This window comes from Drosophila subobscura, chromosome O (assembly GCF_008121235.1).
Source record: "Drosophila subobscura isolate 14011-0131.10 chromosome O, UCBerk_Dsub_1.0, whole genome shotgun sequence".
Taxonomy (NCBI): domain Eukaryota; kingdom Metazoa; phylum Arthropoda; class Insecta; order Diptera; family Drosophilidae; genus Drosophila; species Drosophila subobscura.
The window spans coordinates 24,087,045-24,112,181 of record NC_048533.1 but is presented as its reverse complement, the minus strand read 5'-3'; the positions used below and the strand labels follow the sequence as shown (position 1 = coordinate 24,112,181).

Sequence of the window (25,137 nt, the reverse complement as noted above, 5' to 3'; positions counted from 1 at the left end):
AGTGAGAGGCTGAGAGAGCTTCCGATTTCGGCCGATCGTCTTCGGGAATTTCAATCTGTGTCTTTGATTTGGTTTCGCGAAAAATTTCACTCAGTTTCGAGGAAAATTGCGGCGCGCCAACTTGGGAAATGAGTTGCGTGATGCCCTAGTCGCAGTCCCGTTCCGAGCAGCAGCATCCACCATACACCGTGCACCATACACAACTAAGGCCAACAAAGCCCCCAAGGATTAGGCTGCAACGAAGTGTGACCAAAGTGTGATCTATGTGTGTCGTCGCTCCTCCATCTTCGTTGATTCTTTGATTCTACGATTATTTTTAATTCTATTTCCATTCTCGTGTGGCTATTTCGGTGCGCGTTTGTTTTTGTGGGTAATTAGCACAAAGTGTCGAGCAATTTTACGTCTCAATTGAGCTCAAGTGCTGCCCTTCTGCCAAGAGCAATGTGATGACTAGCCGAAAAGTTAATACGTAGCTGAATAATTGCCCGAAATTGAAATATTAATTGTTCTACATTTATTATGTGTGCGTGAAATACAAGATACTAGTTGTCTCTATAGATATTCCCTGGCTAAAAATATACATACATATGCATATGAAAGTCCACATCCATACAATATAACAACAAATTTTATTTATTGCCTAAATATATTTGTGTTTTCTTGTGCGGGTGTGTCCGTCGTCAGTGTCCCGTCGTCCATAAAGCGACGCTGGCCCAACGATTTGGCGTATACTATTCGAAAATTCTTTTGCTAGTAACACTTTCAGCTCCCCCCAACAAAAACTCAACTCGTAAAAATTTATATCAAGCAAAAAGATTGCAAAAAAGAATCAACAGCAAAAGTAGAAGTGAAAACACATAAAGAATTAATAAAAGACTAAAAAACAAAACGGAAAATAAATAAATTCAACAATCATGTCCGCCTCTACGCGAAGTTCGGTGACGAGAAAATCATCGCTGAGCAAAAGTTCCACAGCGGAAAAATCTACAAAGTCCTCGACAAGCTCCTCAAAGACCACATCGACAGCAGCAGCAGAAGCCCCACCAAATGGAGGAAGCAAACAGAAAATGCAGTACACAAAAACCAGGGAGCGCATGGTTGATGGTAAATTTATATTTCAATTGGTTCTAATAATTGAGGGACAGTTCTGGCAAGCGGATATTTGTCCGAATTTTAGGAATTGGAATATGCATTGGGAGAAAGTTCGCCCATTCATTTCTGATAGATTATTATCTCCCTTGGTGGTACTGAAATACTTCTACCGTGTGTGTCCCCCCAAGAGACCAAGCCAAAGATTATGTTATTTATTAGTTAGTTATTATATATACCACAAACTAATAGTATTTATTGGATTATTCGAACCTTTCGTGGGCTTTATGGAGAACCCTTTCCTTGAGCGGACATCTGTTTCGGAAATTGATGAAGATGTTTTCTCAACTGCTACTATCTGTATGTCTGTATACAAAAAGACAAGTCTCAATCAAACATTCGACGAAACATACATATGTACATACATATATCTCTCTCATGATGATATCTATACGGACATTAGATCACGCTTCAATAGAATTCTGATGTATTGAACACATTAATTAAAATCGAATTAAATTATTTTCTATTCGTTTCGAAGCAATGAAAACCCGAAGTTGTACTGTAACGGTTGGAATACGGTCTTAGAGTCAAGTCGTGAATACTTTTTACTGGAACTTAATATGTTTCTTTAAAATCTCGTTCTCCACATTTCCGCACACTTTTTCGGCAGTTAATTTAATATTTTTTAAATAAAATTTTTGCTATTTCCATTTCCGGAAAAGCTTAAATGCAAAGGCGGCTCCCTGTTGTTCTGGTTTTATGGGTGATATAAGAATAATTTTAATCATCCTTGAGCACCCATAAGAAACAACAACTGCAACGCATTGGCATTTTATTGGCCATCAAAATTTCAACATTTTCCCCAAATTATGACAATTAAAAATGGCGTGTGCAATGGTGTGCGCGTGTGTGTGTCTGTGTGGTGTTTTTGTGTGTTCTTTGTTTTTGTGTGTGCCAATCAATGTTCGACTTTTATATTCACTCATTCAAAATTTTGTAATTAGCGTATGAAATTCATGTGCCTGCCGATTTGCCGGGCTGCCTGCATCTATTTTTTTGGCGGGGCCCATAAATCCGGAAAGCAAAAGAAAAGCGGCCAAAACCAAAATATTGGCGATAAGTTGCAGCGGCTCGTTAACCCACATCGACATCAGACAGCTCTGTTCTGTTCTGTTCTGTTCTTTTCTGTTCTGTCCGACTAGACCAGACCAGTGCAATGTTTATTACAAAACTATCAATGCATTCGCATACTCCCCCAGATGTCCCGTTGCCGCCCACACACAAGCTTACCATGTCCAAGGTCTACGACGACGAGAAGACGGGCAAACCAAATTTTGATGTACTGCGCAAGCATTTCCTGCTCGAGGGCCGCGTCGAGGAGTCGGTGGCCCTGCGCATCATCAACGAGGGCGCCAACCTGCTGCGCGAGGAGAAGAACATGATCGACGTCGAGGCCCCCATCACCGTCTGTGGCGACATTCACGGACAGTTCTTCGATTTGGTCAAACTTTTCGAGGTTGGCGGACCCCCAGCCACCACAAGATATCTCTTCCTAGGCGACTACGTGGACAGGGGATACTTCAGCATAGAGGTGCGTTGAGTTATACCTTTTCAAATGAGTCGGAAATGAGTTTCTATTCCACATTTTTCAGTGCGTTCTGTACCTGTGGTCCCTGAAGATAACCTACCCCACCACACTGTCGCTGCTGCGAGGCAATCACGAGTGCAGACACCTCACGGAATACTTCACCTTCAAGCAGGAATGTAAGTATACCTTTTTCATAAGGTATATATGATGCACAAGACTTGGAAGATATATTTATTGTATTCTCTTGCATCACAAACAGTTTCTACGGTTCTGTAATCTGTGGATATCATAATATAGATTTTCTTGATGTTGTTGTCTTTGGCATTTAATGTGTTTTTAAAAGCTACAACAAGTGCATAAATCTTTCTGTATTTGTGACTCTTTCATTATTCTGTTTGAAGGCATCATCAAATATTCGGATAGTATTTACGAGGCCTGCATGGAAGCGTTCGACTGCCTCCCCCTGGCCGCCCTGCTCAACCAGCAGTTTCTGTGCATCCACGGCGGTCTGTCGCCAGAGATTTTCACACTCGACGATATCAAGACGGTAATGCTCGTAAATTAGAAACCTGCTGAAATCTTTAATGCATTTATAAAGCTCTACGCTCTGTGCTCTGTGCTTGTGTGTGGGTTTCTAGCTAAATCGATTCAGAGAACCACCGGCATATGGACCCATGTGCGATCTGCTGTGGTCCGATCCCCTGGAGGACTTTGGCAACGAGAAGACGAACGAGTTTTTCTCCCACAACTCTGTCCGAGGCTGTTCCTACTTCTTCAGCTATTCGGCCTGCTGTGAGTTCCTGCAGAAGAACAATCTGTTGTCCATAGTGAGAGCACACGAAGCCCAGGATGCGGGGTACGATCTAATTTCCCCTCGGCTTGTGGCATCTTTTAATATTTTTGTATATTCCCATTGCATATAGCTACCGCATGTACCGGAAGAATCAGGTAACTGGCTTCCCCTCACTCATCACCATCTTCTCCGCCCCCAACTATTTGGATGTTTACAACAACAAGGTATGATCTCTCTTCCAACTTAAATTGTTTATTCCGTTTAGTTGTTAGTTTTATTGTTGCTATTTTTAAATAACGAAATCTCTTTTGGCTGCATTGCGAGCTGGTGCGATTTTCATTCGCGCCGCGTTCGTAATACCTCCTCTATATTCTTCTGCTCGGATCGCTCTCATTTTGTCAACCAACCCCAATGATCGCATTTGACAAAAGGCAGCTGTGCTCAAGTACGAGAACAACGTGATGAACATTAGGCAGTTCAACTGCTCCCCCCATCCCTACTGGCTGCCCAACTTCATGGATGTCTTCACATGGTCTTTGCCCTTCGTGGGCGAGAAGGTGAGTTCCAAATCCATTACAACATGGTTTACGAAACTTACAAAACTTCTCTATCAATAGGTAACCGAGATGCTGGTGAATATCCTCAACATTTGCTCGGATGACGAGCTGGTATCCGGACCCGATGACGAGCTGGAGGAAGGTGAGTGGGCAGGGCTTGTAGCTTCGGAACTAATATCCATAGAAGGTGTCCTAAATGTCGTAGTGCTTTAGTTGTGTTTGGGGGCGACAAGAACATAAATACACTGGAATTACAAACTAATCTTCTATTAAAAATATTTTCAAAAATCCCAAAACAAAATGCGACAACTGCAATCTACTACTCGAACCTTCCCTAATACGTATACTATATAAATGTAAATGTTGTGTGTACACCAAACAACAAACCGACTTCCACTCAAAAACACCACCTCCAACAACAACAAAAAAACACCTCCTCGATTATAAAGAGCTGCGCAAGAAAATTGTACTGGTGCCGGCGAACGCGAATAATACCAATAACAATAATCCGCCCAGTAAGCCAGGTAAGCTCCGTGCCAAGCGCAGGCCAATGCCAAAGCCAAAGACAGCAGCACTGCCAATGCCATTGCCAACGCTTAAGCCAGGGGTAGAGCCCGAGGCACCGCCAGCGGCGCAGCCACAGCAGCATCAGCAGCAACAGCAGCCGAAAGATAGAAAAGCTTAGTGAGAGCTTTGCACTGCTTTGATCAGCTTTAGCGCAAGCTTTAACGCTGCTTCGCTTCCCATTACATTCCCCACAAGAGCAAGAGAGTTTCAGACTAATTGAGCCCTCAATTCGCAGCTTCCATGTCAGCGCTGCGCAAAGAGATAATACGGAATAAAATACGGGCCATTGGCAAGATGTCGCGCGTCTTCTCGATTCTCAGGTACGAGCACACACTTACCCTCTTAGATATGTATGATTATGCCCAAATAATTGTCACTCTAATAACTTTGCAGAGAGGAATCCGAGAGCGTGCTTCAACTGAAGGGTCTGACGCCTACCGGCGCCTTGCCAGTGGGTGCGTTGTCTGGTGGAAAGGATTCCCTGAAGGAGGGTAAGTTTCTAAGTAGCTTGTGGGAAGACCAACCTCAGGTACTAATACCTTGTGCTTTACTAATGTTGCTAATCATAATTAAAGTTCGGTCAATTATAGCAATTAATCTTACTTTAAAACAGCTCTAAAGGTCATTTAGCGTGCAAAATCACAAATAATTATCAAATTTAATATCAGTGTCGAAATTTTTATGAAATTTCGAATATATTTCGAGAGAAACCAAGCAAGCAAATTTGAAACTTCGTTAAGAAAGAGTACCATACACTTTTATCACGGCTCGGTTTACATTGTAGGCATACCAGTGTGTCTCGAAGAGGTAACTGCCCTCAGGAAAAGGCAAAATATCTGTTACGTGGCTGTTGACAAAGTTGATGGAAAGCTTATCCACAATAACGTCATGCTGCACCCCAAGAAGAGATGAATATAAATTAAAAGAATACGAATATAATTCTCACTTACTTCGTAGGGGCATGTATGATTCATATTCGAGTGTTCCCTGAACAGCTCGTACAAGTAAGTGGCCACAGGATTGGATTTTGTGTTTTTCAAGAACTTGCAAGCATCGAGTGTGATGTTGTAAAGGAATGGCTTATATCCATTTAAACGCTTGTATAAAGCGGCATTAACCTTGAATATCGGAATATAATTACAGAAATAGAATTTGTTTTTGATATTCGAATTACCTTGATTTTGGTAATGAGTGTCTTTAGCAATTTAACTTTAACTTAATATAGCAATATTCGATATCGTCACAAGCCTTATCCAACGAAGTGCATTGGATGTTCGTAAACTCAAAATTTGAACGTACTTCCACGGCTACATATTGGATCATAATTAATTGAACTACAAGGGTACTCGTGGCGCACATCTTAGCACGCTAATGAACCAATCGAAACTGATCATTTTCATTGCGTTTTATGAGATTCTAAAATATTTCGATAATTGCCAGAATAAAATCGAACTATTATGGCCCCTAATTGAGCATTCATCTAAATGGCGCACTTTAAATTTGTGATTAACATCAACTTTTGTGAGAATGGGAATTTATTAAATGCTGGATACCCTAGAAAAAACTAGACAATATGTGCAACAAACCTAAATGGTTTTGATAGCAAACAAAGCACTAATGAACAATGAGCTTAGTTTAATAACATCTTCATTTCCAAACTTATAGCAATGATTTCACTTATGAAATAGTTCCATAGACTTTAACCACAGCTCGATTGATATCGTAGGCAAACCAATTGGTTTCTAAAAGATAGTCCCCCTCTGGAAAAGGTAAAACTTTTGTAACCTGTTGATTAACAAAGTCAATGGAAAGCCTTTCGAATAGCAGATCGTGCTGAACAAAAAGAGCAAAAATCGTGAATTATGAGAGTCAAATTAGCTAAGAAATCCACTTACATCGTAGGGGCATGTATGGTTCATATTGGAGACCTTCTTAAAAAAATTAAAAAGGTATCCGGCGACAGGGTTGGACGCTGTATCCTTCAGGAATCTACAGGCATCTATAGTCACATTGTACATGAACGGTCTGTAGCCGCTGAATCTCTTGAACAGGGCTCCATTAACCTGAAATCTCACCATCAAACATAGTCAGATATTGTCTTAAACAACACTTCAAACATACCTTGATTTTGGTAATGGGAGTTTTAAATAAATTCACCTTCAGGGACATATATTTGTAGGTTCGATTGACCGATTTCAAAAAGCAGTATTCGAAATCGGCAAAATTCGTATCCAAAGAAGTGCACTTGATGTTTGTGAACTCAAATTTTGATGAAATCTTAAACGAGAATCAATGGCAATGAAAATCTCTTGATATATGGAGGGAGGTCTAGATACCTCAGCGATGAAATATAGTAGCACAAAAACCCAAAGCAGAGAGTCAAGCTTGGTGGACATCCTTTTATATTGAGGGACTGACGGGAACTGAGCTCGCTGTATGCAAGTATCAATGGGACATTCACGCAAAATTTGTTTAAAAGTCAATCAACGAGAATTAGTATTTTGGTACCTAATGTGCCATTTCATTCAATGCATTTTGTATGGTTGGAATCATCACTCTGTAACTATCAGCTGTAGCCATCGAAATCGTTCAATAATCGTTATATTCTTATTTATTACGTATTGTTTGATGCGCTTAGGGATTGGGAGAGAGGAAAGAGTAGAATATAGGTGAATTTTTTATTTAAAAAACAGATGCAAAGCTAATTCATGCCAAAGCCGAAAAGCGGATGAGAATAAATCAATCGAAATATCTGTATTAAGAGTATCTACCTATTTCATAGGGACATGACTGATTCAAATTCGTGTAGGTTCTATATGGTCAAAAAAAGTATTTAGCAACTGCACTTACGTGAGGATTTTTCAAGAACTTGCAACCATTCACGGTTTAATTATTATGGAATGGCTTACAGCCACTCAAAGGTTGATGCATAGCGGCATTTACCTCTATATAATATTCGAATATAAAGAATCTTTAAACCTAGAATATATGGGCAATTAACCCTTTTTACTCCTCCGGAAATACCACAAAACACACATGATCAATGAGTTGGGTTTTTATTACAAACTCATTTCGAAACTTATAGCAGAGATTCACTTATGAAATAGTTCCATAGACTTTTACCACAGCTCGATTAATATCGTAGGCAATCCAATTCGATTCTAAAAGATAGTCCCCTTCTGGAAAAGGTAAAACTTTTGTGGCCTGTTGATTAACAAAGTCGATGGGAAGCTTTTCGAGGACCAGATCGTTCTGTACAAAAGTAGGAAAATCGTAAAATAAAACGTCTAAACATTAAAGAAATCCACTCACATCGTAGGGGCATGTATGGTTCATATTGGAGTACTTCTTAAATAAATTAAAAAGGTATCCGGCGACAGGGTTGGACGCTGTATCCTTCAGAAATCTACAGGCATCTACAGTCACATTGTACATGAACGGTCTGTAGCCGCTGAATCTCTTGAACAGGGCTCCATTAACCTGAAATCTCACCATCAAACATAGTCAGATATTGTCTTAAACAACACTTCAAACATACCTTGATTTTGGTAATGGGAGTTTTAAATAAATTCACCTTCAGGGACATATATTTGTAGGTTCGATTGACCGATTTCAAAAAGCAGTATTCGAAATCGGCAAAATTCGTATCCAAAGAAGTGCACTTGATGTTTGTGAACTCAAATTTTGATGAAATCTTAAACGAGAATCAATGGCAATGAAAATCTCTTGATATATGGAGGGAGGTCTAGATACCTCAGCGATGGAATACAGTAGCACAAAAACCCAAAGCAGAGAGTCAAGCTTGGTGGACATCCTTTTATATTGAGGGACTGACGGGAAATGAGTTCGCTGTATGCAAGTTTCAATGGAATATTAACGCGAAATTTGTTGAAAAATCAATCAACGAGAATTAAAATTCTGGTACCTAATGTGCCATTTCATTAAATTTATATTTCACCAAATGTTTGATGCGTTTAACGATTGGATTGCTCTTGATCCTCTATTTGTAAATATAGTATATGTTTCAAACTAGTTCCGTACCATTGGGCGAATAATTGAATTCGCTATCTGAAAATGGTCATCAAAAATTTAGCCCCGAAAACAGCTTAGTATTATTTCAGTCGATTGGACTTTATACTGGCCTAAAACCGCCTAAATTTTGAAAATTAAATTGTGCACACACACCTTTATGAATTTAGAAATATTTGGAAATATAGAACTTACGACAGAGTTCCATAAACTTAAATCACAACACAAGGAAGTGCATTGGATGTTCGTAAACTCAAACTTTGTGTAAATATGAATTTTATTACCACCGCACCGACCAGATAAAAAAGCACAAAAAATTGAACTTGCCAGTGCATTTCGAAAGCAGATGTGAAATGAGTTAGTTTTATGTTTGAATGGGTTTCAATTGAACAGAAAATGTTTATAAATCTTGATTTTGATGGTTATGGGACTGTCCATATTCTGCAACGGACTAATGACTACCTTTATGTGTAATTGCGTTTCCGATTGAATTTCAGGTTTTCCAAAAGTTGAGATTTATTATCTATCTATCTATGTTTATTGACTATTACGACTTTTATTATCATTTATTCATTGAACTTTCCTCCCATTTCTATGCAGCTCTTCAAGGACTGACCGTTGCCTCGCACATCCACTCGTTCGCCGAGGCCAAGGGCCTAGATGCGGTCAATGAACGTATGCCGCCACGTCGCCCACTGCTGATGAGTGCCAGCAGCAGCAGCATAACGACAGTCAGCAGTACCAGCACCAGCAACAACAACCACACTAATAATAACAGTAATAATAATATTAATACAACGACAAAGAACAGCAACAGCAGTAGCAGTAATGCCACCACAACCGTGACCAAGACGAGCAGCAGCAGCAGCAGCAGGAGCACCGTAAAATCGGCCACAACCAGCAATGTGCGGGCCGGATTCACCTCCAAGAAATTCTCATAATGCAGAGAGATTATTGATCCACCTCCGCCTTCTCCTACTCTCCTCAAATGATTATGATTTCTGTTAATGTTTGATTTTCTGTTATCTAGATCTACTTTTGTTAGCTACCAATTTTATACAAGAATTTTGTGCTGCAGCTAGTCATCTGAGGGAGGCCTTATGCGTACGAGTAGAATCTCTCCCTACCATAAAACTGAAACTGCAATATTAGCAAAAATTTATACGTGACATGACAAAATATAGTTCAATAAAAATGGCAGCAAATAGCTCAACAAAATTATTATTTGTTTGCCATCCAAAGGTCTCTGGGCCCTCAAAGGGGGCAGTGCAAGCGCAGCTGTGCCTGCCATCAGTCCCACACTGCCACACTGCCACACTGCTACACTTGTCCCACTGCTCTAGTCAGGCGTAACAGATCATCACGAGGCCCAAGAGAACACTGTAATAATAATCAACGAAATGCAAACAGTAGTAGAACAGAATCATTCACCGCCGGGCGTCATTTGCCGTGGAAGATTCCCCCCGTCTTTTATTTCGATTTCGGGCTGGCAATGTCATTTGGCAACGTGCGCAAGCAGACAGCGGCAGATATTCATACGGATAAAGATAAAGGTAGATTAGAGGCTAGATAAAGATTTACAATGGAATAAGATCCGATTATGAGAGTTGTTCGGGTTGGGCTAATGTCAATGCTAAAGCTGGGACAGCCCTCAAATCGCATATAAAAGTATCCTGGAGATCTTTGGAATCTGGAATCTTTGTTGTCTGTGCCTCGCCAATTCTGAAGATCTCAGACAGATCTACAACAAGTGTAACTAGAGCAGCGCCCAAATAGCAGCACAACCCAACAACACAAATCAATGACAATAGGCTGGCCCCAGCTCTAGATTGGATCCCATTGTATTCCCGCGAGATCATGTAATAGTAGACACCGAAATATAGTGTAGTGGGAGAGATCACGTCAAGTGGGTGATACGCAAGTGGCATTGAGAGGTCGGAGAAGATAAACTCTTTCGAATGTTGGCCAAATGGCAGGGCAGCCCGAAAACATAAACAGAAATGCAAACAGCACGCATACGCATTGTGTTCCGATGCTACGAGATACGAGTTCGTAGTAAATGGAAGAGAAGGCCCAACAACTCGACTGTTTTATCACTTCTGATTAACGACAAACAACGGCATCACAGAATTCATCTGCAGCCCCACGATCAGAGATAAGATTGGCACCCGAAAGAGCCGCACGATCCACGGCAGCCGCTTCACGTGCAGAATCAACTGTAAATCAGCGCATTGACACATGTGTCTCACGGGGGGAAATGTCGAAAGAAGTCTCCGAGCAAACAGTGATCGTTTAAACGTCTATACTTAAACTTTATGGTGTGGCGGGGGCCCTGGGCTTTGCTTTGCTTTGCACGTTTTTATGGATTTATCTTCGTAGAGCTGTAATTTTAATAGAGCCAAAGCCAAACGTTTCGGCATCTCCGACGAATGATGGGGCTTCGGGTTCTGGCTGCTCGGATCGGGCGGACCGGATCGTTTGCCATATAACGGCGATGGGGGCTTTGTGCGGTGTTAGTCGCTAATTGTGATCCACACGAGACGCGGGCTCTGGGCCACACACACAAATCCACAGTTTCGCGCACTCCGATTCATTTCCATTCCGATGGCCTTTTGAACAAATCTGCGCCTCAAGCTGAGCTGTGATATAAATAGGAATCGGAACAATACATTCCCAACAAGATCTTCTAAATTGCTTGCGTAGTTTTTTAATCTGCGTCTTGTGCAAATGCATTGCCTTCAGTTCGTTGCTTTTGTCGCGTGGTGCGGTGGCCTGATCCCAGGAAGCTGGACGGCCACTCTCCAGCCACCGCCACTGATCCAGACCCTCAGCGCCGGCAGTGACATTGGGCCAGAGTTCAGCCTGGGCCAGCAGCAGCCTCAGGCACCACCGCAGGAGAAAGGGGAGCCGGAAGGTAAGTCCCCCCAATATTTCCTATTACGACGAACCCTTCAATTGGACATTCCCCAACTGCCCGCACGTGCAGAACCAGCACTAAAGAAGCCAGGCGCTGCTTTTAGTACGTGAAATAATTCCCATTATTTGAACTTGAACCGTTCCCTCAGTTCAATTATGCAACAAGTACTTTAACAAAGCACAGCACTTGGATTTATTTTAGGAACGTTCAAACAGTTGAAACATTGTCTTTCAATAAGTAGTTATCCACACACAACAACAAAATGTGTATTAAAATTGCCTCGTAATGTAACAATATAATCAGGTGGAACAACGACCATTACTAATTCTGTTATGTAAACTATCACTTAGTTTTATGGGACAAAAAAACGCTTAAAAGCCTCCAAGCCACAGTTAGCAACAAAACTCTAATCCAGCTGTTAGTTTCGCCTCTCAATTGCTCTTAATAAAATAGAGTTAAAATAGATCAAACGACTTTTCCAAAAAAAAAAAACCATCATGAACTTTTAATTTCATTGCCAACTCGAATTAGTAGTCAAGTTATGCAGTTTAACTGTAACCTGCCTCAAAGTCGAGGTCGCAATTACTACCTCAATTGAATTTTAATTAACGCAAAATTATAATCGATAATCATGATCCGAACTGAATCAGCTAATGTGCGATCCATAATGTGCAAAGGAAATGCAATTGATTTACGAGTATCACAAAGTGATTTGTATTCAAGGCACTAGAACTTTTGTTTCCCTTTCTTTTTGGGTGATTGATTCATCAAAAATTGTGGATAAATTCATAAAAATTGCGCAAATTTGGCTACTATTTTGCAACGGAGTAGGTTGCTTTGAAAAAGGGTTTGAGATTCTCTGGAATTCTTGATTCTTGTACCATTCTTAGAATCTAACCCACTTGCAATTTCTTAGAATGCTAACAACTGAAGCACTTGTATCTGCGTTAGGTAACAGAATGAAAATCAATATTTACCGAGTGGCAGTCCATCAATATGTCTGGATGGGGAAAGTACACTGCGCAGTGCATTGAAGTAGAAAAATTCACAATTCTATAATTATAGTAAATATGGAAAGCAAATACTTATGAGAGTATAATTTAAGACCTAAACCTGTCGTATTGCCAATTAAAAATAAAACCGAAACAAATGGAATTGCCATTACGGATAACCCAACTAATTCCGAGCTACGAGATATAGAATATAAATAGAGTGCATAAATTAGAATAAAGGGGATCTACAAACCGACTTTAAGATGCATTTCAGACACAAAGTAAATCTAAATAATTAGCCGTACGAGAATATAGTGTAGGAAGTGTAACTAGACGGAGCAATTAAGAGGCGACGTGTCCACGAGAATACGTGACAGCGTTGTGGCTTACCCAACGATTCGGATTCCCATTTCAATTTACATTTAAATTCCCGCTTACAGATGCAATCTTCTGGCGGAATGTTGGATTGAAACAGCTGAAGAAGACCATCGATCAGGCCAAGCGGGCCGATGAGCATTCGTACACGAAGAAGGCCCGGAATATCATCATCTTCATTGGGGATGGCATGGGAGTGTCGACGATCAGTGCGGGACGCATCTACAAGGGCCAGTACCTGAAGCACGGCTATGGCGAGGAGGAGACGCTCTCCTTTGATAACTTTCCCAATACTGGAATGGCCAAGGTACGAGTTTTCAACGGGATTTATCAATTTCATTTCAATCTTCACCTTTCATCGACAGACTTACAACGTGGACAAACAGGTTCCAGACTCGGCCGGCACGGCCACGGCACTGTTCACCGGAATAAAGACGCACTACGGAGCCATTGGCGTGGATGCCACTCGCTCCAAGGTGGATGCCAAGCTGGGGCGCATTGAGAACATCATGGAATGGGCCCAGAAGGAGGGCAAGCGCACGGGTGTGGTGACCACAACGAGAATAACCCATGCAACGCCTGCGGCCACCTACGCGCACATCTACGATCGCGACTGGGAGTGTGAAACGGAGGTGCCGCCTGAGTCGGTGGGCATCCATGCGGACATTGCCCGGCAGCTGGTGGAAAATGCTCCTGGCAACCGATTCAATGTGATCCTGGGCGGTGGCATGTCGCCCATGGGCATCCTGAACGCCACCGAGGTAAAGCGGACCAAATTCGAGGGCCCCACCGAAACGATCTGCAGTCGAAGGGATAGGCGCAACCTTCCCGCCGAGTGGCTGGCACACCATTCCAAGGACAAAGTGCGACCAGCACTTGTGCACAATCGGGATGATTTGCTGGCTGTCAATGCGAAGAAGCTGGATCACTTGATGGGCCTGTTCCGGAACAATCACATCACCTACTCGATTGCCCGGGAGGAGGGCGAACCGTCGCTTCAAGAGATGACGGAAACGGCTCTAAAGGTGCTTGAACGGGGCGACGATTCTCCTGGGTTTGTGCTCCTCGTCGAGGGCGGGCGCATCGATCAGGGCCATCACATGAACTACGCTCGGGCCGCTCTGCATGAGGTATACGAGTTCGATCTGGCTATCCAGGCGGCCCTCAACATGACCGATTCCGACGAGACGCTCATTCTGGTCACGGCGGATCACTCGCATGCCGTCACCTTCAACGGCTATGCGCTGCGCGGCAACGACATCCTCGGCGCCTCGAACCTGCACGAGAAGGCTGACCCCATGGTCTTCGAGACCATCTCCTATGCCAACGGTCCCGGCTACTACGATCACCTGGCGAACGATTCGCGGCCTGCGAACAGCTCCAACATGTGGATGCCGCTCAAGCTGTACACCGAGGAGGAGCGCAGGGCACCCACCTACCGACACCTGGCGTCCGTGCCGCGCAAAGACGAGACTCACGGCGGCGAGGATGTGGCCGTGTTCGCCTCCGGTCCCGGCTCCAGCCTGGTGCGCGGCGTCTTTGAGCAAAACTATGTGGCGTACGTGATGAGCTATTCTGGCTGCTTGGGTCCTGCCAAGGACTTTGACGACTCCTGTGAGGATCACAAAGAGAAGAAGCCGATCAAGAGCGGCGCTGGCTCTTTGCAAGCGGCAGTTCTTCCCATTTTGGCTGCCGCCTTCCTGCGTGGGCGCCTGCTGTAATGTTGTTGTTTTTTTAAATTAGTTTTTATGGATTGTGTAGTTAACTGTAGTACAAGCGGAAGAGACGATGCGAAAAGGTGTGCAAATTACCAAATATTAAACACTTAAACATAAACAATTGCGTTTCAATTAGTAACCAAAATTGCGCTGAAGCGAACATTTTTGCTTTCGAAATATTTCTGTTAAATTACTTTACTTATTTATTCTTCACAATTACACTTTCTCGCACAAGTCTTTGCCGTTTACAAAAAGTCTCGCAAGGCCGCCAACAAATAATCAACTCAACATAAGAATTGGAACCATCGTTTCTATCCCGCTTTGGCGGCGGGCACTGCAGCCTTGCTGGCAGCTGGCGCTGTAGGTGCTACGGACTCCTCGTCCAGCTTCTTGATGCGATGCAGGTCGACGCATTGCCGGAACTGGGCCACCTCCTCCATGCACTGTAGGGTCTCGCCGGGATGGGCGCGGTAGCAGGCCAGCAGCTGGGACTTCAAGTCCTGGCAGGGTGGCACCTTGTGTGCTGCTGCGGTGCTGACGAAGCGCTTGTGCACGTTCTCCACGGCATTGGCGTACTCCGACTCGAGGATGGTGTTGGTCTTCTTCAGGTTCTCCTCCAGCTTGACGAGGCGCTGGCGCCAGAGCTCGTCGTTCTGCTGCAGCTCCTGGTTCATCTGGCGCTGCACATCCGCGGCACTGATTGTTTGTCCGCCGCCCTGCACATAAATGGAAGTGGGGGCCTGGTAGGAGGGAGTCTTCACAGCGGACGCAGGCGCTGACAGTGCTGCTGAGGGCGCAGCGGGTGCTTTGGCTGCCGGTTGGGACTCCTCCGCGACTGCGGCGTGCTGTCGAGCTGCAAGACAATTCGATTAGGGTAAAATCATATTTTACTCGAAGAAATTCCCATTTCAACTATTGTTGCATAACAGTCGGGGGACATATTCGCAATTGCGTTGGGAGTGCCTTGGGAGCCTTGTACATTACCCTGCTGTGAGATGCCCGCCTTGAGGCGCTTGACCACATCATCGGATATGTCGATGACGCCCGCAGGAGTTGGGTTCTCCATCGAAACAGAACGTGGTTCTCGCGACTGTGATTGCCTAGCTCCCATCTTGAGGATTTGTGTTCTGGCTGTGTTTGGTCTCTAACGCAACAAAACCTGCAAGAATTATAGATTAGGCGTAAGTACAGTACGTAATAGCCATTGAATCAGCTCCCAAATTACTTATTTAAATAGTTTTTTAACCTTTTTCGTTGAAAAACACTAAGCGGTGCCTAGTGTGACCGTTCAGACCTTACAATCAGCTGTTGGCAGTGTGACCGCGGATTGGTCAATAAAATATACCTCAATAAAATACAGTTAATATACCGAGTATAAAAGCGAACTTAACCCACTTAACACTTGCTTGTCAACCCGCATTTTGTTTTCTGCTTTTAAATTAAAAAAACCTGCGTATGGGTGCGTTGATACCCTATGTTCACTTGTTTTCCCGTCAACAGCTTAATAAAGGATCCAAAATAAATTAATATAAATTTAGTTTTAATTTTTGTTGAAAATCGTATGATTTTATTTAGGTTTTAGCTTTGTTTGTCTTTCGTTTGTGGATTTCTTTCAATTACATACACTTAAATGGCATTTTATTGGTGTGTCTGTTCTTCTGGTATCTCTGATGATTTGCAATTGCATTTCCATTGATTTTCATTGCCTGACTTATTGTTTATTTTACGATTACCCTTCAGTTATTAATTATTTCTGGTTTATGGTTTTAGTCTGGAGTGCTGCCGCATCGCAAGTGGTGTTTTGCTTTAAAATGTCATTGCTTATCACTTGTGCGTGTTGTTATCGATTAAAAATCGCGTTCGAATCATTTGCTGTCGATAAACTTTATATGTTTTTCGTAAGTTAAGCTTTAGTTTAATTGTTGCTGTGACTGGATTTGCCGCTTTTACTCTGCTCAGACATACATAATCATGGTTTAGTTTTTGTTAATTTATAATTTCAAATACTTGCTAATTACATAAATGTGGCGTGCACTTATCGATAAATCTATCGACTCCCATATTAACGAATCCGTTTATTAAGTTTTCATGTGTTTCTTGTGGTTATTTTTGTATTTCATATCACTGTTGGTGGTTTGTTAATGTTCAATTACTCGCGTTCTTTGTGTGTCGACTCGATTTCGATTTAAGTTTAATTATTTTTTATTTTATTTATTAGTTCAAAAGTACTATTCTCAATTCAATATACACATACATTTTAATTATACAAAATCCTGAAAATGACTTTTGCCTCTTTGCATTTTCGGTAATTTATCTTCAATTTGTTAGTTTCTCTATGGACTCTTCGTACACGATCTTCATATTCGCATGTATAGTTTTTCATAATTATTATGAATCAGTTTTTGCTTTCAGTTTTGAATCTTCATCTTCACTATGTCCCCCCGATAAAATGCTAATTGTTTAGTATTCTTTTGTATGCTAGGAGGAAAATCACACATAAGTATATAATTATTTATAAGGATATTTATGGATATTTCATATGTACACTGAATAAGTTTCGGGTTGTATACCAACTGGAGAATCTATCTAGGGGAAAGGTGATCTGATCTCTCGTGTATAATAGTTGGTCGAGTTGTTGGAATAATCATGAGGGGTGAGACTGGGGCCGAATGCTGAACGAAAACGAACGAAAAACCGAAAATATAAAAACAATTTATAAGAAATATCACGTAATGCATTTTTATTTAAGTTTCTTGCTGTCTGATATCTGATTTCTATATGGTTTTGCTGTTCGATTCGTGTTTGTTGGTGTGGTTGTGGTGTGTTCTTTATACTTTATAGAGGCTGTCTGTCGTCTGTCGTTCCATCGTCTGTCGTCTGTGGAGTTTTACATTTGTTTTACGTGTTCTCATAAGATATAGTTCGTATAGTTATCATATATTTATATATATTGTATAGTATATATAATTTTTACCCATTTTCTCTTGGCGCATTTAGAAATTAAGATACATTTTTTTTGCATTTTTGTTTTATTTTTTATGGTTTGGTATTACTTATAGACAAATTTCATATTATAGCTAATTTATTAGCTAGCGTTATATAATTTTAGTGCCCGTCGACGACTGACGGGTTCCACTCGAAATGTTAATGCAAATGTTTTTGTTTGTTTGTTTTTTTTTTTGTATCTCTATCGCTAGGTTTTTTTTATATCTTCTCTATGTTAGTTACATCCCTTGGGGCATCCCTGTCGATAGGGGGGATCCCTTCTACTCGAGAAATGCGCGCAGTTGAACAGTTTTCAATGGAGAAATATATGAACACATCCAGCGAAAGCGCAGACCATAAAAGTATATAATGGTACATATATAGCATGATATACATATATATATATATGTTTGTAGCAGATATATGGTAACATATTGTGGGTGTGTGGGGGCATTACAAATCAGAGTGATGCTTAAAGCTAAAGAACCCTCTCATCGATATATCGTACTGTGGTTCATCTTCGACATGACAGTGCCCCGATAAAATTATCTGTAACTGGGGGGAGCGCTTAACCTAGGATTTGTTGGGGTTGCTTGCATCGGGTTTCGCTATCGCTAGATCTCTAGACTAAGGTTAGGGACACCCCGACGAGTGGAGTGTCCTTTGTTTCTTTTACACAAATATTACACCTACATTCAAATCTGGTTTTAATGATCGGGCTAATGCTATCGTTTCTATATATTCATCATTGAATATAAATCAGCGTTTGCTTGATGGTTTGTTCAGTGTTCAGTGGGGGGGCGGGGTCTGAGTGGAAACAATAAAAAAAAGTAACAAACAAAAATGTTGAGCAAAGAGGAAGTTTTGGGCACAAATGCACTCTTTCAAGCGTGTGTCGCTTAGGGTCTTGTTGTTGTGTTGCACAGTGTAAACAGTACAGTACTGTAGGTAAATGCTAGCTCTTTGCTCCTTCTCTCTTTCTCTTTCTCCTGCCGCTCACCCCCTTTACAGGGCTCCTCCGAAGTGTTTGTTTTTTGTGGAAGATGTTGGCGTTCCTTTCTGTCTTGCAGCCAATTGTTGCATTCGTTTTATCCACTAAAATTATAATTTAAATTAATCGTAATCTAGGTAATTAATTAATAAGCTTTGCCACGCCCTATCTCGATCCTCCGGGAGCGGAAGTCCATGTCAAAGCCGCAACAAAACGAAAATGTACAAAATTTAAGAAAAGCGCTCGCTCCGCTCCGCTCCTCTCCTCTCCTACATATCATCTCCACCATCGCTTTCTCCCCCATTCCTCTCTCGATGTGTGTGTGTGTATGTGTGATTGTGGGGCAGGGACCAGGTCCTCCTGCATGGTACCGCATATATAAAGCATGTGTGTGGGGGTGTAGGTATGTGTGTGTGTGTCGGTGTATATATATAGGGCATATATAACTATGTATTCTACACGTATAGTTGCTGAGTTTTTTGTCTACTGTGTGTCCAGCGCTGCATCTAGACCATAAAATATTATTTAGCGTTCCGCACGTCGCCCACCACACCGCCGCTCTGGATGCTGCCGACTCCGCCACCACCACCGCCGCCACCCTGGCGCATCCGTATCGATGGACGGCGCTCCGGTGTGTCGTAGGGCGGCCTTGAAGAATTGGTGGCCGCCATAGAGTCGTCCATGTTGAGGCCTCCGTTGCCGCCAATCAGCTGGCTGCCTCCATTTCCACCGCCGCCCAGCATTGCCAGCGCCTGACCGCCCTGGGAGCTGGTGCCGAGGAGCTGCTGCGTGCTGCCGCCCGCTGTGGCCAGCGCCGTGTTCACCTTATGCTGCTGTTGGTGCGAAGAGGCGGCGGCAGCCGCGGCCACAGCTGCCGCCGCGGCGACTGCGTCATGGCCCACCTGGCCATCGGTGCCATCCTGGCCCTGCTGGATTGCCTGGGGATTGCGAGGCCCGCCGAACTTCAGCAGATTCCAGTCGAACACATAATCGTACGTGAAGCCCAGCCGGTGGAACAGGTTGCGGAAGAGCTTGCGCAAGTGGCAGTAGTCGGGGCGCTGGTCAAAGTGCATCTGCCGGCAGAAGTTCAAGTAGTTGACGAACTCGCTCGGGAAGCCCTTGCAGAGCACCACTATCGATGTGGAGAGCTTCTTCTCCGAGATGCGCTCGTACTTCTGGCGCTTGTTGGCCGCCTTGAGGCCCTGCCAGGGCAAAGCGCCCAGGTTGAAGTACATGAGGACGTAGCCCAAGGATTCAAGATCGTCGCGGCGCGACTGTTCGATTCCCAGGTGTGTGTTGATCGAGGCGTAGCGGGCGGTGCCCGTCAGGTTCTTGTTTTCCCGATAGGGGATGTGCTTCAGGGAGCGGGCGTCGCGGAATTTCTTGGCCAGGCCAAAGTCGATGATGTACACCAAATTGCCCTTCTTGCCGAGGCCCATGAGGAAGTTGTCCGGCTTGATGTCGCGGTGGATGAAGTCGCGCGAGTGTATATAGTCGATGCGCGAAATCATCTGATCCGCCAGCAGCAGTACCGTCTTAAGTGAGAAGCGGCGCGAGCAAAAGTTGAATAGATCCTCCAACGAGGGGCCGAGCAACTCCATCACCATGACATTGTAGTCACCCTCGCTGCCACACCAGATGATCCGCGGTATACCGATCCCGCCCTGCATTGTCTTGTAGAACTTCGATTCGATGTGCAGTTGGGGATGCTTTGTGCGGATGCACTCCAGCTTGATCGCCACCTCCTCGCCAGTGTTGATTGTGGTTCCTAGGTAAATATCTCCGAAGGATCCCGATCCGATCTTCCTGCCCAAACGGTACTTGTTGCCCACGCGCAGCTCCATTTTGTCTGTGATTTTGTGTGTGTGTAGAAGAACTTTTCCTCTTGAGAGTGTTTTGCGTGGATTTGCGTTTCCTGCTGCTGGGGGGAGGGGGAAGACAAAAGGGAAGATTAGTTGAGTCTCATCATGGCTCTACACAACATTAAAAGCTCGCTGTAAACTTCACTGCACTTTTTCCACAAACCTTGCGCACTGTCCTTTCGTCTGAGCTCCGCTTGCTGTTTGTTTGCTTTTCTACTTTTATAACTTTCCAGGCAGTCGCTTCAGGGCTTCTTCGTTTCTGAAATAAAAGAGAAGACATTTTGTCGATGAGTATCGGTTTGCAGTCTCCATTCTACACTCTGTTTGTCATTGCCGTTATAGCGGTAAATGAGCGACGTGCCCGCCACAGGGCCAGCAATGAACACTGACTCTCAAAAAACAAACGTACATTTCTGTGTCTCCAAAAACCAAGTGCAGCGTCAGTTCTTTTCAATTTTGTCGCTGATAAGAATTATTGCTTGCACAGCCACCAGCTGCGGCGGGGTGGCAATCGAAGTGAAATGAGACAATGCGAATCGCGAGAGGCAGATAACACAATGAGAAGAAGCTGTCGATGTGACAGTTAGATAAGAGCACGGGAATCGTCTAAGCTGCTCTCACGTTGACAAAAACACAAGAATGGGAGAGATGAGAACGAACACACAAAAGCAAAGCCAATTACAGTTTCGCATATGTCAAAGCCAGAGCAAGGTGCATTAAGTTAGGATGAACCCTAGTTGTCTTTGGGAATTTGGTTATGTAAATGAGAAAAACTTTAAAAACATCCTAAATTGTGTTGCTTTTTTAACAATTGAATTTTCCAACAGGAAAATTATGTTCAGCAATGTTCCACCTCATATTCATACCCTTTGGGAAGCCGCTACCAATCTCTGAAAATGCAAAACAAAGCACGAGATAAGGTCACATCCAAACCCGAACCTCGCACAAAAATAGAGTTTATTCCTCAGAATCAGTCACTCCGTACCCCGATATGTGCGTCACGGGCAATTGAAAGTATAGATTGTATGATTGAATGTATGATTAGACAACTGTTACACGGTATGTTTTATCCTGATGTAATAAATTTCTTCGAAACGGAAACGCACGCTTATTGGCGTTAAAATACAATATTGTAGCAATGCAACTTTGCTACGAAAAATAGTACAATATGTGACTAACTCTAATTTGATCTAGAAAACAAAACAAAATGATGATGAAACGATAACAGACGCATTTAAGTTTGATAGTGTAATTCCCTGCTTTTAAAACAGCCCATCACTCCATTCTAGTCCATGAATCAGCTCGACATATGCAAGAAAAACACGAGAGGATGGCTAGTTCTTAGACCGAAGCTTTTAATACCCTTTCGGATCGATCTTTGAGTTGGTAGCTGTGGGATATGGTGATCACACAGACATTGGTATAAGATCTCTTTAAATAACTATACCCCCTGCAAGAGTATAAAAGACAAAAGGCAACCGACAAAAGAATAAACAACAAAGATATACATACATATGTATGAATGTATGTAGATAAAAGATATGGACGTGTGGATGAGACGAGAGGAGTAAACCATTAGAGACAGATAGGAGACAGAAAACCAGGTGACAAAGGGGAGAGGCAAAATCAAATAGCGACTGTTAAAAAATGCCATTTAGATGACACTTTCCGAAGGTGAAAAGCACAAACAAACATGAAATTTAGTTGCGGAAGAGTAAACACAGAAAGAAGCAGATGAGTTTTCACCGGAATAAGTGACAAAAATTAAATTTCATTGTTGTTATTTCTACATTTGCTTGTTGGGCGCCATTATGATTGCACTCTCACACACACATTTGTACATTTGCCTTTTCTAGCACCTCTCTTTGCAGTCGCTTTCTTTGACCACTCACGCAGCGAACTCTCTCTCCCGCTCTGACCTACGCCGCAGAGTTGGGGGCCGCTGCCACCACTCAATTCTAACCTCAAAAACGGGTCTATGCACAGGTATGTTGTTGTTGTCTTTGGCTTTCTTTTGGCTTTTTTTCTTTTGATTTATTTAACACTTTTCTGGCTGCGTGTCCCTCTCTATCGCTCACTCCCTCCCACCCACAGAGTTGGCTTCTTGTTCAACGAAAGTACCGTTTGACGCTGCGTTTAATACGAGTTCTATTTGCTGAGCCCGACAGTCAGGTGAGCAAGCGAGATAGCCGCAATGTCTATGCACGGGTACGTTGTTTGTGTATTCTGTCTGCATGGGTGGGTGGAGGCGGCAGCGAGTGTACATATGCAAGTGTGCGTGACATAGACCCGAAAAGCAGGAAACAGCTGATCGAATGTTTTATTTTTGGAATATATTTATGTATAGTATGTTTCCCACAAACGACTTATTGGATTTATTTAAAAACTGTTCAGAGGCTAATTGGAAGCTCTCTAGCATTTGGAACATTTTATTTATATTTTAATTATTGCAGTGGGTACACGGTAACTATTGGTCGTATGCTGTTTTTCACAAAAACAGCTGCACGTTGCGTTGGCGGGTGCCGAAAAAGCTTCCGCCTGCCCACCAACACAGAAACCCAAGAACAAAGAGGAATCAGAGAGGCAAAAACAGTGGCGGAGGAGGGGGGAACGGAACAGAACAGTTGTTTAAACAGAAAGACAGCGGGACGCCATAAAAAACGCAAACACAATTGCAATGTATTGCTTGTAAAACATTGTTCTATGATTTTTGTTTTAAGTAATTAATTTTATGAGTTGCTGACGTCGGCGTCGCAGTCAATGGCCTCGCTGAAGCTCGAGGACGAGTCGCAAAACTAACGGCAAAACAAATGCACTGACAAACAACGAAACGACTATGAAAAGGAGGGAGGGAATTGTACAGGGGTTATTGGCGCCTACCTTGGCTATCCCGTCCGTCCCGCTTCTACTTGCACTTGCACTTCCACTGCTGCTGCTGCTGCTGCCTCCTCTGCTGGCGTCCTTGTGTGCTGCACTCTCTGCTTCTTCTCCTTCTTCTTTACTTTCGCTCAATTCGACTGAAAACATAGAATTGTTTTTTCAAATCGTTTAATTGGATTGATTCACAGTTTTCTTTGTTTTTTTACACAAGACTTGTTTTCGGACTGGCGCCCCGCGCTGCACCTCATCCACAAAGGCACACTCATGCACAGGCACACAAACACACTCACATTTTTGGGGCCACACGCAAGCGCAACATATTTACGCAATGGTGTTAATAACTATAATGCATTTCTGCATTTGTTAAAGCCATTTGTCTGAGCAATGGTTAATCATGCGATAAAATAACTATTTTTAATATTTCGTCTTTTTTTTCACGTTGGCAGGGGCGGAACAAACACACACGCACGCGGCGCGGAAAAACATAAATTAACGCAAAAGCAAAGACACAATTAAGTGCATTAAACGTTAAGAAAATAATGTCGAAAACGGAACTGCGGCGACGACGACAACGACGAAAAAAACCTAAAACTTATGTGAGAGTCGTTTGCCCTGGCACACACACATACGGCATACACGCATACGGCAGCTCATTCTTCGAACAGTGGTTGTCTCGCTTCCTCCTATGTGGTTTTTACCGGGAGCACGTTGACTGTTTCAGCATTTTCACACCAACACAACGAGACACACACCAACACACGCAACGAGCCATACGACACACAAAAGGAGCCTGCTGCTGGCCGAGAAATCTCTTATGGGCACCTTTTCTCACTCGCATTTAACACTGCAGTCTCGGTCGCACTAAATTTTGGGTACTACTTGGACGAAACACTTACGTATTGCAGCAGTAGCGCGCTTTTCTTTTACAATTTTCTATACAATTTTTCGATTTTACAAATCTTTAAACGCCATCTTGATCAGTGTGACCGTGGATCAGTGTGACCGCGGAATTATCGATAAATATACCGTCAGCCCCTCAAAAATATACCAAGATATACCATCTCAATTTCAAAATATGCAGTAAAATACCGTTGTCTTATTTAATATTCCTAAATGTTAATGTTCTATTTGATTTTACTAACTTGCAAATACTTTTAACAGTGAAACAATAATTTAATCCGATTGAAGAATCAATTTGGCTTATAACAAACACTCATTTTTATTGGATTATAAACCTTGAGACCTTATATTTTACAATTTTGCATTTGAATTTTTTATTTGATGGTCAGGGAAATTCTCTCCTGTGCCTAAACTGTCAGGGAAATTCTCTGATCTAAGAAAAATATCGATATATTCAACGCTCTCCGATTTATTTCTGCTTTGAGCACAAAAATACGCGCCTTTACTTGAAATAACTTCTTTCCCTTCTTCGCCTTATATTATAAAACATTACTTTCCTTTAAATTCACACTTTAAATTACTTTTTGATTCCTTTGGAAAAGCAATACTTTTTCAGGGTCACCGAATTTTTGATCCTATACATAAATTCGTATAACGTCTGTATGTCCTGGCTCTCAGAGACTTTAACTGCTAAGGCTGCCATTTTTACAAAACCACCCCACCCACCCCTTCCACAACTCTCTACAACCTGAATAGCCCGCTCAAATGGAAAATTTTTCCACCAATTTCCCCAACAAAAAAAAAGGGGGCGGCTGGTAGCAGATGCCAATTTGAAAATTCCAGAGTTACAGCGGTAACCAAATACATACCTGCGCCAGTGAGTGCCGAAAT

At 42.7% G+C, this 25,137-nt stretch overlaps 7 protein-coding genes across 17 annotated transcripts; 2 read left to right on the top strand and 5 right to left on the bottom strand.

Annotated features, from left to right (window-relative positions):
- The first annotated feature begins 91 nt into the window (after positions 1-91).
- Positions 92-9,839, top strand: LOC117897476 (serine/threonine-protein phosphatase 2B catalytic subunit 1). 7 transcript variants are annotated; one of them, XM_034806332.1, is made up of 13 exons: positions 92-265; positions 755-1,104; positions 2,352-2,683; positions 2,745-2,856; positions 3,082-3,227; positions 3,319-3,536; positions 3,604-3,697; positions 3,905-4,030; positions 4,091-4,172; positions 4,480-4,554; positions 4,833-4,917; positions 4,991-5,088; positions 9,227-9,839. In XM_034806332.1, the coding sequence occupies exons 2-13, from the start codon at positions 915-917 to the stop codon at positions 9,565-9,567; spliced, it is 1,899 nt and encodes a 632-aa protein (XP_034662223.1). In that variant the 5' UTR covers positions 92-265; positions 755-914; the 3' UTR covers positions 9,568-9,839. The 7 variants fall into 7 exon arrangements, 6 of the variants coding, with proteins under 6 accessions (XP_034662223.1, XP_034662226.1, XP_034662225.1 ...); XM_034806335.1 differs by having other exon boundaries at positions 92-243; positions 9,227-9,567; XM_034806334.1 differs by having other exon boundaries at positions 92-254; positions 9,227-9,567.
- Positions 5,333-5,964, bottom strand: LOC117897477. Its single transcript, XM_034806338.1, is given in 4 exon segments — positions 5,333-5,488; positions 5,548-5,715; positions 5,772-5,815; positions 5,818-5,964. Coding segments are annotated over 4 exon segments (507 nt in total). The 5' UTR covers positions 5,957-5,964.
- LOC117898546 lies at positions 6,132-6,993 on the bottom strand. Its single transcript, XM_034808024.1, has 4 exons — positions 6,964-6,993; positions 6,719-6,874; positions 6,493-6,660; positions 6,132-6,430 (listed from the first exon to the last, which is right to left on the bottom strand). Exons 1-4 carry the CDS (start codon positions 6,991-6,993, stop codon positions 6,275-6,277), a joined length of 510 nt encoding a protein of 169 aa, XP_034663915.1. The 3' UTR covers positions 6,132-6,274.
- Positions 7,655-8,410, bottom strand: LOC117898534. The gene is made up of 4 exons (XM_034808004.1): positions 8,351-8,410; positions 8,136-8,291; positions 7,910-8,077; positions 7,655-7,849 (listed from the first exon to the last, which is right to left on the bottom strand). The coding sequence occupies exons 1-4, from the start codon at positions 8,408-8,410 to the stop codon at positions 7,694-7,696; spliced, it is 540 nt and encodes a 179-aa protein (XP_034663895.1). The 3' UTR covers positions 7,655-7,693.
- A 1,300-nt stretch (positions 9,840-11,139) lies between the features above and the next one.
- On the top strand, positions 11,140-14,739 carry LOC117896833 (alkaline phosphatase 4). The gene is made up of 3 exons (XM_034805347.1): positions 11,140-11,540; positions 12,976-13,217; positions 13,276-14,739. The coding sequence occupies exons 1-3, from the start codon at positions 11,354-11,356 to the stop codon at positions 14,629-14,631; spliced, it is 1,785 nt and encodes a 594-aa protein (XP_034661238.1). The 5' UTR covers positions 11,140-11,353; the 3' UTR covers positions 14,632-14,739.
- A 74-nt stretch (positions 14,740-14,813) lies between these two features.
- LOC117896834 (MICOS complex subunit MIC19) lies at positions 14,814-15,955 on the bottom strand. 2 transcript variants are annotated; one of them, XM_034805348.1, is made up of 3 exons: positions 15,875-15,955; positions 15,613-15,787; positions 14,814-15,481 (listed from the first exon to the last, which is right to left on the bottom strand). In XM_034805348.1, exons 2-3 carry the CDS (start codon positions 15,737-15,739, stop codon positions 14,940-14,942), a joined length of 669 nt encoding a protein of 222 aa, XP_034661239.1. In that variant the 5' UTR covers positions 15,740-15,787; positions 15,875-15,955; the 3' UTR covers positions 14,814-14,939. The 2 variants fall into 2 exon arrangements, with proteins under 2 accessions (XP_034661239.1, XP_034661240.1); XM_034805349.1 differs by lacking the exon at positions 15,875-15,955 and adding an exon at positions 15,854-15,871.
- Positions 15,956-16,735: 780 nt separating this feature from the next.
- Positions 16,736-24,377, bottom strand: LOC117896503 (discs overgrown protein kinase). 4 transcript variants are annotated; one of them, XM_034804855.1, is made up of 4 exons: positions 24,243-24,377; positions 23,347-23,483; positions 20,617-20,725; positions 16,736-20,522 (listed from the first exon to the last, which is right to left on the bottom strand). In XM_034804855.1, the coding sequence occupies exon 4, from the start codon at positions 20,446-20,448 to the stop codon at positions 19,126-19,128; it is 1,323 nt and encodes a 440-aa protein (XP_034660746.1). In that variant the 5' UTR covers positions 20,449-20,522; positions 20,617-20,725; positions 23,347-23,483; positions 24,243-24,377; the 3' UTR covers positions 16,736-19,125. The 4 variants fall into 4 exon arrangements, with proteins under 4 accessions (XP_034660746.1, XP_034660744.1, XP_034660743.1 ...); XM_034804853.1 differs by having other exon boundaries at positions 16,736-20,525; positions 20,630-20,725; XM_034804852.1 differs by having other exon boundaries at positions 20,630-20,725.
- Between the last annotated feature and the right edge of the window lie 760 nt (positions 24,378-25,137).